Genomic DNA, 11,475 nt, shown 5'->3' on the forward strand with positions numbered 1-11,475 from the left:
TAATATATATATAGTGTATATATACTATATACTATTCTCAGGCACCAGATTTTGATAATAAAGGAAACACAAGTGGGATTTTTCATATATACACACACACACTATTCTCTAAGCATAAAAATACAAAAAAGTACAAATATATATATATATATTTTTTTTTCTTTTTTGAGACTGGGTCTCACTCCTTTGCCCAGGCTGTAGTGCAGTGGTGCGATCTCAGCTCACTGCAACCTCTGCCTCCTGGGTTCAAGTGATTCTCCTGCCTCAGCCTCAGCAATCGTGATTATGGGCGCCCCCATGACACCCAACTAATTTCTGTATTTTTAGTAGAGACAGGGTTTCACCATGTTGGCCAGGCTGGTCTCGAACCCCTGACCTCAAGTGATCCACCCGCCTCGGCCTCCCAGAGTGCAGGGATTACAGACGTGAGCCACTGCGGCTGGCTAAGAATAGTATATTTTAAAGTAGAAGAAGCCAGGAGTCTTCTACTGAGAGCCAACCACCCCTCCGTGAGGGGGCTGCACACAGAAATCTCTGTGTTGGCAGCATTGCTTGTGGTGGGCGCCTCACATGGCACCTCCGTCCTGCTGTCACGCTGCTGCCTCACATGTCAGAACCCAGAAGTAGCCGGGCCTTCCCTTGGCCAGACTATCTGAACTCCAGGAGCCAAGGTACTCCTCTCAGCATTTCGGGGCCCTCCTGCCCATAGTCTAGACTGCCTGTTTGAGTGTGGTCCTGGGCAGCCACAGGAGATCGCCAGAAAGTTTCACAAAAACACAGAATTCAGGCCCCACCACACACCTACCCAATCAGAACCTGCATATTCCCAAGATCCAGGGATTCCCGTGCCCATTCAGATTTGCGAAGCATCCGTCCTCCTGCTCAGAGGTGGCCCTACAATTCTCCCAGCTGTTAGCCAGCAGATGAAATCTGCCTTAAGAAACAGAAAACTATGGAAAAAGCCACATATGTATGATTCCCGCTATATGACATTCAGGAAAAAGCAAAACTAGGAAGATAATGAAAAGATCAGTGATTGCCAGGGGTTGGGGGTTGGGGAAGGGAGGGATGAATCGGTGAAGCACTGGGGAATTTTAGAGCAGTGAAATTATTCTGTATGTTGCTATAATGGTAGATGCCTGTCACGATACATTTGCCCAAACCCACAGCATGTACAACACCAGGAGTGAGCCCTAATGTAAACTATAAACTTTAATTAATAACAACATGTCGCGGTTGCTCATGTCTGTAATCCCAGGACTTTGGGAGGCCGAGACAGGTGGATCACCTGAGGTCAGGAGATCGAGACTCTCCTGGCTAACATGGTGAAACGCCGTCTCTACTAAAAATACAAAAATTAGCCAGGTGTGGTGGCATGTGCCTGTAGTCCCAGTTACTCGGGAGGCTGAGGCAGGAGAATCGCTTGAACCCGGGAGGCAGAGGTTGCAGTGAGCCGAGATCGCCCCACTGCACTCCAGCCTGGGCGACAGAGCGAGCGAGACTCCATCTCAAAAAAAAAAAAAAAAAGTGTCAATATTATCTCATCAATTGTAACAAACATACCACACTAATGCAAGATGTTTGCAACAGGCGAAGATCATAGAGTAGGGTGAGGAGACACAAGGGAAATCTCCACACTTTCTGCTCATTTTTGTGTAAATTTAAAGCCATTCTGAAAAAGTCTATTAATGAAACAACATTACCATGAACATTCCCATTAATGAAACAACAATGTTTTTGTTACAAATGGTTGGGGTAGCAGACGTTCTTAAGCACTTTGGGGTCCGTAAAGCGATCCCTGAGTTGCTACTGTATGGTTTGCTCTTGCCCAATTTCACATTTCACTGATGCAACCATCCTGCTTTATGGCTGGGCATGATCCAAACTGGTAGAGAAGGAGGCTCCGAGCGTCAGGAGACTCAAGTGGAATGAGGGCTGGGAGTGGTTAGAGATGCCAGGATCCCTGTGAACTGGTGCACCCCCGCCAGGATTAGTGTGCATCTTGTGGCGCGATCCACCATGGGTCAGCCCTGGGTTTAGGCGGCTTGGGTTTAAGGAACAAAGTAGAAAGCGATGGAACCTGAGTTGTAATGTAAGAATGAGGGAAAAACACAGATGCAAATATTTTGTGCTCTAGGAAATATATTAGGAAACAACTAAATCCCGGAACAATGTAAAATATGGCACACATTCTAAAGAACAAGTGTCTATAATGAGACACGCATCGTACACTTTTTGTTTAAATATGAATTTAATTAAACAGAAAATTGTAAGTGGCTGTGTGAATGATGAGAAAAGGCTTCACGTTACAGAACTCACCTCCAGCAACAATAGCATATTAGACACCAGTGGAACAACTTGACCCAGTGAGCGAATTCGTGATTTCTGTTTACATCACAGCAGGATGTGTCTAGAAATCCCAGGTCAGGAATGGGGCTGGGAATAATTTTGGCTGTGAACAGACTCTTCTCAGCACCAAGTCCTTGACAACACAACCACGTGCAAATACACAAATAGACACATGACTTAAGGGTGGTAAAAACGCTAAACGTGTATACAAAGAATGGACTGTCTTTGAGACCGATCGTCGATTCAATCTCCCCATAAACCTGGTCACAAATCCTGTTCTGAAATAATTTGAGTGAAGACAGCAGGTGATGGGTTTAGAGGCATTTGGCGCACAGTCAGCTGGGAATAAGGATTGCCACACACTCTCTGCAGGCTGTGTATTCTCTCCTGTGTGGCCTCAGATTTTCCCTGGCAAGACTGTGTGCTGCTAGCCAGTGACCATTAGTTTACCGGGGATGTTAGGTTTTCTTTTCGCCTGGGGTCTCAGGCCCTGTCTTCTTCACTGCCATAGTGTTTGCCTGAACTCTGCTTTTCCCAGTGCTTGGCTTCTTCTGTTTCTGGCTGTTGTTTTGAAGGGATTTCAGTCCCAGCATTTTGCAATACTTGTTACACTGGTGTAGTGCTTTAAACTGATCAATGAAGGTCATGGAACAGTTGCCTTTAAATCCTTTGTACCTGTGAGTTTGGGTGGAAGGAAACAGCTTTTAAAAACAGGATACTTTCATCAGTTTAGAAACAAAACCTTGAAAGGGGAAACTAATGGTGCATGGAACATATATGAATTTCAGTTTTAGGTAAGAATGGCCACAGAGTCGGGTGCGGTGGCTCACGCCTGTAATCCCAGCACTTTGGGAGGCCGAGGCAGGCGGATCACGAGGTCGGTAGATCAAGACCATCCTGGCTAACATGGTGAAACCTCGTCTCTACTAAAAACACACAAAAAAAATCAGCTGGATGTGGTGGCACGCACCTGTAGTCCCAGCTACTCGGGAGGGCAAGTCAGGAGAATCACTTGAACCCCGGAGGTGGAGGTTGCAGTGAGCCGAGATCGTGCCACTGCACTCCAGCTTGGACGACAAAGCGGTCTCCAAAAAAAAAAAAAAAAAAAATGGCCTCAGGATAGACACAACTATTAGTGAGGGTAAAAAAACAAAGACTGTGGAATTAAGTAAGAGCAAAGATCCGCTGGCGTGTACAGTGAAGTTCAGAGGCCCTAGAGTGTCCAAGGGTCCCAGTTGCTCACGGTTGGAATGTACCAGCATTTTATTGCCCTGCTCCTCGTAGCCACAATGACCAGTGCTGGGCTACTTTGATAAAACATAGATCTCTTAGTGATTGAAAACCACCCCATCCCACCTAGAATTTCTAAATAAAGAATTTCAGAACTTTGGAATCAAAAGAAATTGTTTTGTTTAGACCCTTCAATTTACAGTTGAAGAAATTCAGGCTAAGAGGTCATGAGACTACCCCAAGAAAACAAAGCAAGTTGATGTAAGAGACAAGATTAGAATGAAGCCCTCTGAGTCTTACTTTATTTATTTATTTATTTTTTTTGAGACGGAGTCTTGCTCTGTCGCCCGGGCTGGAGTACAGTGGCTGGATCTCAGCTCACTACAAGCTCCGCCTCCCGGGTTTACGCCATTCTCCTGCCTCAGCCTCCCCAGTAGCTGGGACTATAGGCGCCCGCCACCTCGCCCGGCTAGTTTTTTGTATGAGTCTTTCTCCTACAGCAGAGTCACCCCCCTGGCAGCCCACTTTGTCCCCAGGAGAAGAATTTTTGTCTCTGGCAGATCCTTTGTCTCCAGTAGACTCTAGAAGGGTCCATGCTGACCCCTTGGCCAGGAGTAGTTTCAGGGGTTGTTCCTCTTGGCTGGGACATTTAAATGCTTAAATTACAAACGGCCATGTTTTCGCATCCCAATTATGGTAGGTTAGCATGCTCCTTGAATGAACAGTTGCCCAGCCCCTGCGTCTCCCCAACTATCTGCAAATGAACAAGAGATCCATCAAAAAACTGGTTGAAGGTGCCCTGGGTTCTGGGCAGAATGTCAAAGGGTAGTAGGCTATTGCAGCTTGTTTAGTAGCTAGAACAGTGACCCTGCATGTCTTCCTGCCAGTCACCAGAAAATCCCCAAATCCCATGCACACACTTAATCCAGTCACAGCTCCTCACAGAGTGTGGAGGAGGCCAGGTGAACATAGTGCCAGCCACATACCCTCCCCAATAAGTGGCATCTCCTTGAGATGTCCAAGGGTCCTCCTTGTCACCACAGATGAGCTCCTTTGTCAAAGGAATTTTCCTTCAACATGAATCCCATGGGGATAAACACTTTGAAGCAGCACATATATAAACCTATAAGGTCCACATTGGATCCACTCAGCCCCTCCCCATCAATGCATTCTCCACACTGCCACCAGAGTAACCTCTACAAAACATAAGTCATGTCATCTCCTGCTTACAATCCCATTGCTGTTAAAACGAAGACAAAATTCCTGAACCTGCCTGTGATCCTGCACTGTCTGGCTGCATCTCCCAACCCATTGACCTCTTCAGCCATTAGAAGTGTCCAAGCTCCCTCCTCCCAAAAGTTTCTGCTTGCACTATTTCCCCTGCATGGGATGTTCCTTCCTCTCTTTTCTAGATAAGTCCTGCTCGCTTTATTTATTTATTTATTTTATTTATTGAGATGGAGTCTCATTCTTATTGCCCAGGATGGAGTGCAATGGCGCAATCTCAGCTCATTGCAACCTCTGCTTCCCGGGTTCAGGTGATTCTCCTGCCTCAGCCTCCCGAGTAGCTGGGATTACAGGCACCCACCACCACACCTGGCTAATTTTTTTTTTTATAGTAAAGTTGAGGTTTCACCATGTTGGCCAGGCTGGTCTTGAACTCCTCCCCTCAGGTGATCCGCCCACCTCGGCCTCCCAAAGTCCTGGGATTGCAAGCATGAGCCACCACGCCCAGCCCTTGCTCACTTTAAATTCTCAGCTCATTTGACCTTTCCAACCAAGTCACATCCCCCTGTCATAGACTCTCCTGGACTGTGCACCTCCTCTTTGTGGCACGATCACACACACAGTCTGACATCTGTGAGTGGATCAGATTGTTAATTTCTATCTCTCCACTCACTGTAAATTCCGTGATGACAGAGGTCAACCCTCTTTGCTCACCACTGTACCCCGACACCTAGTCCAGTGCTTAGTAAACTGCAGAAACTCAACAAATAGAGGATGATTGAAAAAAAGAGTGGGATGCTTTTATTTTAGTGGTTGTTCAGAATGCATTTTCATTTGTCTATTCTTGTGTTGACCTGTATCAGTGCTGTGTACTTTAAAAATAAAGTCACATGGGAGGAAGGGACAGTAACTTTCCTCCCTCCCTTCTCTAGAGCGCACCTAGCCAAGCACTGTGCTTGAGGCTACTGATTCAACAGAGAACGTGCAAGACACTGACCCATGTTGTCCAGTGAGAAGACAGATATCGAATCATTACAATGAAATATGATGAGTACGATGCAGGGGAAGCATTGCCGGCTGGTGAGCCTGGACAATAATTGGTGGGCTTAGTTTCTGTCAGTTTCCTGATGTCCAAAGTGTGAATAATAATAATGCCCACTGAGGCGGGTGGATCACGGGGTCAAGAAATCACAACCATCCTGGCCAATATGGTGAAACCCCAACCCTACTAAAAATACAAAAATTAGCTGAGTGCAGTGTCGGGCACCTGTCGTCCGAGTTACTCAGGAGGCTGAGGCAGGAAAATCATTTGAACCCAGGAGGCAGAGGTTGCAGTGAGACCAGATGGCGCCACTGCACTCCAGCCTGGCGACAGAGTGAGACTTCGTCTCAAATAATAATAATAATATTAATAATAATGCCCATAGGATTGTTGAGGCGATGAAATGAGAAAATCCATAGAAACCGTGTAGCTCAGAGCATAACACAGTAAAGAGTCAAATGATGTTGATCATGTCGTTGTTATAATTATCAACATTACAACTCATGCAACTGATGAGCAGGCTTCCTGTGGAAGAGACTTTGAAGCTGAGAGTCAAAGCTGAGGGATTTTCCAGGTAAAGGATAGGGGCAAAGGGTGCCTGGCACTCAGGACCAGTGACATGTAGGCCCCAGTACTAAACGAAAACAAGGGCTCCTTGTTCAAAAAGTATTAAGAATTTCAAGACAACAAGCACAGAGCATTAAACCAAACACAGGGCCCTTCTGAGTGTGAGGTCCTGTGCACAAATTGCACATGCACGAAACTAGCCCTGCCCGGTGGGAGAGAGTGCTGGCCATGGTTGCTTAATAGGGCCAAAGGCAAACTGGCAAAAAGAAGTCTGTAATGCTGGTGTGATGCGGATTCTGTAGCTGATACGATTCAGGAAATCAGGCCTCCTTCATTGGCTGGTAGAAACTATAAAGGTCAACACACCTGGACTGAATGGGGAGAGTTTTTTCCCTATGCAACCCAAGCAGGGTTTTAAGCTCTTAAGGGCGTGAAAGGTTACCTTCCTCTGTGAAGCTAAAGCAGCAGCCTGCAGCTCCACCCTGCCGTGACTGTTACAAATCCAGCTGCCCCTCCTCCTCCTGGCAGGGGACCTGCTCTGCCCGTGGGAGCCCACGGTCCATGGCCTTGTGAAAAATGACTTGGTTTCTAAAAGCCAAGCTTTCTCATTGAAGAAAAGGTCAACCAAAGAAAGGAGTTGAGTCTGGCAGTGTGGGAAATCTTCTACTGCTAATGGTATCATTTTTACATCTCTATCTTCCTCTGCAGGAGCTCCCTGAAAGGCTGAAATGTCAGCCTGACAACGTTTCCTGTGTGCCTGCGCACTCTCTCCTTGGTGGGACGTGGGGCCAGCGCAGCCTGCTCCGTCAGACAGGATGGATGGCTTAATCCCACCTGCCGCTGGGGGCACCCGGGTCGCTTCACACCAACTTCTGAGCTCCTCAAACTGGGAATGTCACGCGTGGGCAGGGGCAGCTTCCCTCTCTGAGCACATTGGAAACAAGTTCCGGTCATTTGCATCAGGACTGCCTCGAGGCTTTTCAAATTCAGAAAACATCTGGTCTCTGCAGAGAAAAATAACTAATTCACACTGTGACCTCCCAGAAAGATCACCACCGCTTCGTCCTGAAGCACTCCCTTGCCAGCAGGTGTTAATGCCAGGTAAAAAGAGAGCCCCTGTCTAATGGTCTCCACCTCTGGAATGGAAAAAGCTGAGCTGGGTCAAAGGAGCATGACTTCCAGGCAGCCCCTGGGTAGACTTCTTTCAGGAATCGGCCTCCTTCTCCACCTCCACTTAACCTCTTTCTTTAGACCCTCGCAGAAAAGCTGGAGTCAGGCAGCAGAGGCTCGGATGGCTGCTCCTGGGCATGGTGAGGCCAGAGAGCGAAGGGAGCTCCGCACCGTCTCGGAGACCATTTCTCAGCCCCTAGCTACCTTCAAGCTCCAGCTGCAGTGGGCTCTCTCCACACCAAGAGAAGACATCTCTCCAACCTCCTCCCTACATCTTCTTGAGAACTAGACACCCCTCTCAGAGTTAGGGGTACGTGTGCCCATCTTCTCTCCACAGATTATCATCTCTCTCAGGACACTGCCTTATGCCCGCAACTCCTGTCCAGGGAAGACTTTTCAATAAATGTTGAGGGAACAAATAAATGGGGACCAGCCCCATCCTCAGCACTACCTAGTCCTGGTCCTGCTCTTGTCTCCACATCACATTTCTGAACATCTCTTTTTCTAATTTTTGACCCTCACCTTGGCCTGTCAGACAATGTTGAACTTCCCTTTCCCTAGCTTTCTCAGGTGCAGACTTTTTTTTGCTACCTAGCATTTACAGAAATTACAAATCTTCCTCCTTTCTCAATTTGGTCTCTGTCTCAGTCAGGATGTTGGGCTGCTGCTTTGACCCACTGTTCTCACAAACTAACAGCCATCACCAAGGCCATTGCCCTTGCCCAAGAAAAAAAATAGGGCAGCACCCTTCGTGTTCTTAGACTGATTACTCCAGATTCATTCAAAGGACATGAATTCAATGACATCAAGCTCTCCTCTACCCAAGCAATGGGAAATACAGGTTTCCCTGCTTGTGACCCACCTTGCATGTGACATGTGCCACCTGCTGCCTCGAGGATTGAATCTGGAGCTGCAGGACATCTCTCCAACAGGATCACCATTGAAGAAACTCACTATCTTTTTCATGTTGGATAGATGTAGGGGGTTGAGCAGCATCCTTGCCCACCTCATCCCCAGAGTCATGTCCTTCCCAGAACCTCAGAATGTGACCTCTTCTGGAAATCACGTCATTACAGATGGAATTTCTTAAATGAGGTCACACTGGAGCAGGGAGCCCTCAATCCACTGTTACTGGTGTCTCATAAGAAGATGACAAAAGACAGAGACACACAGGGGGAATGTTGGAGACAGAGGTTAGAGAGCTGCGTCTATCAGCCAAGGAACTCCAAGGATTGCCAGCAAACCCGGAAGCCAGGGGAGAGGCATGGAACAGACCCTCCCTCAGATCCTGCAGAAGGAGCCAACCCTGCCAGCAACTTGATTTCAGTCTTCCAGCCCCCGGAACTGTGAGACAATCAATTTCTGTCATTATAAGGCTCTTGATTCGTGGTCATTTGTTATGGCAGCCCTAGGAATCTAACACAATGGAATAAAGAATCTTGTATTTGAGATCTTTTTCAAATATTTTCATTTAAAAAAATCTTAACTCTATTGAATTTTACTAAATGGGTCTTTTTATTCTTAACCTTTAATTAGTATAATTTTTTAGCCTATCTCTTGGATGTGAATCTATCCATCCTCTCTCACAATCTCCAGAATTGGAACACTAAATTTACTCCACTAAACAGCATTGTAATCCCAGCACTTTGGGAGGCTGAAACAGGAGGATTGCTGGAGCCCAGGAGTGCAAGACCAGCCTGGGCAACATAGCGAGACCCTATTTCTACAAAACAAAATCAAAATATGAACAGCATTCAGTATAGTCTTTTCTCAACTATATACCCCCCTGGATGAGAGTGGTCCCTACGAATGACCTCGAGACTCTGTTAAAATGCTGATTTGGATTCAGTGGGTCTAGAGTGGGGTGGAAGGTTATGGCATTTCTACCAGGCTCTGAGGGGTATTGATGTCACTGGTCCAGGGACTCCCTCTCCTTTGAGCAACAAGGAGATAAACTACTCAAAGTGTTCAGTGATCTACACTCATCCCTATTTGACTTTGGAAATGTCTTTAAACTGGAACACAAGTATATCTTATGTTTATGAAGTTAGTGTCAAACAACCTGACAAAGTCACACTGAAACATCCCACCTGGGGAGGAGCTATGGAGGCTGTTTCCACAGTCCTGCCCTCACTCAATAAAGATTTATTCAAGATTTGCTATGTGTTAGAAACTGTGCCAGGCTGATGTCCTGCTTAAAAACAACTCCTCTCTCCTCTCATCCTAATAATGAATGGCATAGCCTTTCAGACTCACACAGAAATCACCAACTGATAGCAGCAGGGTGACTGCTCTCTCTCTGGGATCCGCTCACAACCCTGCTGGACAATGTATTGGCTCCAAAAACACCTGGACAGCAGGGGTGGGGGAAAGTCACAGAAGCTTCCAGCCCTGGCTGAGTTGGAGAAACCAAAGATTTTGGCTGGCTTAATAAAGGAAATGAAGACAGGCAAGGCAAACCTACTGAGAAGTTTTCCTGTACTTTGGTAACCCATTAGATGCCAACCAGAAGCTGTGTTGAATACCTTGAGTTTGAGATCCTTTCTGAAGAAAATTTTCATGCAGAGGGAATGGCTACAAGGACAAGGAATTCGAGGTCAGGATGGGGGTGAAGAATTGAAACAAAGCCCTGGTCTGATGTGTGATGTGTGTGTGTAAAATAAAGCCAGGCTGGACTTAGGCTCTGCTAGAACAGACTGTCACCTGTGTGGAAAGGGAGGGACACTGGGGAGCTGTTTCCACCTGGAAACAGCAAGAGATTCCTGAAGTGCCACTCATACCCTTCATTTGTCATGTGTACTCATTGATTTCTTCATTGATCAGGCAGCAGCTGTGTGCCAAACACCGTAGGGGAAGTAAAAGGGATTAATGAATAAGCAGAGTGGCACTTTCCCAAAAGCGGCCATCTTGGAGCAAGCTGTCACATCTCAGCGGGAGGAAGTTCTGCGGAAACCCGGAGGGTGCCATTTTCACACTGCTGAGCAGATTCCTACAAGATTTCCTAGATCAAAGACAGCTTGGGGTTTATCTGGCAGAGGGAACAGCATGGTAAGGTTCAGAGGCACGTTCTGAGCAAGAGCAGGCGTTCTGAGGGGAGATGCTGTTAGAGGATATGTGAAAAGGCTTCAAAGCCATGCTGTGCCATTTCTCCTGTGACATGCTGATTTCCAAAATATGTTCTCATGAGCAACAGTCCCACAGGAGTCTTTGAAATTCTGTGGTGTAAATGCTGTGAGAAATGCTATATGATATCTCTCCTAGGTTTGGTATGGGAGGTAGCTCACGCCTGTCATCCCAGCACTTTGAGAGGCCAAGGCGAGAAGACTGCTTGAACTCAGCAGTTCAAGACTAGCCTGGGCAACATAGTGAGACCTCACCCCTACAAAAAAAAGTTTAAAATAGCTGGGTGTGGTGGTGCATGCCTGTAGTTCCAGCTACTTGGGAGGATGAGGCAGGAGGATCACATGGGCCCAGGAGTTCCAGGCAGCAGTGAGCCGTGATCAGGACTGTACACTCCAGCCTGGACAACAGAGAAAGACCCTGTCTCAAAATAATCATAATAATAATAATAGTATCTTTCCTTGTCCCTAGGACATTCAAAATACACATCAGCTCTTCAAGGACCCTATGAAGTCTCACACTAAAGAAGACTCCTGGCCGGGCGTGATGGCTCATGTCTATAATCCCAGCACTTTGGGAGGTCAAGGCTGGTGGATCATGAGGTCAGGATATTGAGACCATCCTGGCCCCATCTCTACTAAAAATACAAAAATTAGCTGGGCGTGGTGCCATGTGCCTGTAGTCTTAGCTACTCAGGAGGCTGAGGCAGGAGAATGGCTTGAACCCAGGAGGCAGAGGTTGCAGTGAGCCAAGATCGTGCCACTGCACTC

At 46.9% G+C, this 11,475-nt stretch overlaps 1 protein-coding gene across 1 annotated transcript in view; it reads right to left on the reverse strand.

Moving 5' to 3' along the window:
* Positions 1 to 2,232: 2,232 nt before the first annotated feature.
* Positions 2,233 to 11,475, reverse strand: part of ALPK2 (alpha-kinase 2) — a 129,231-nt gene continuing 119,988 nt past the window's right edge. The window contains exon 12 of the mRNA XM_011949283.1: positions 2,233 to 3,024. Coding sequence (XP_011804673.1) covers positions 2,808 to 3,024 — 217 coding nt within the window. The 3' untranslated portion in view covers positions 2,233 to 2,807. The remainder of the gene's footprint in view (positions 3,025 to 11,475) is intronic.

Source organism: Colobus angolensis, unplaced genomic scaffold, assembly GCF_000951035.1.
Source record: "Colobus angolensis palliatus isolate OR3802 unplaced genomic scaffold, Cang.pa_1.0 Scaffold108, whole genome shotgun sequence".
Taxonomy (NCBI): domain Eukaryota; kingdom Metazoa; phylum Chordata; class Mammalia; order Primates; family Cercopithecidae; genus Colobus; species Colobus angolensis.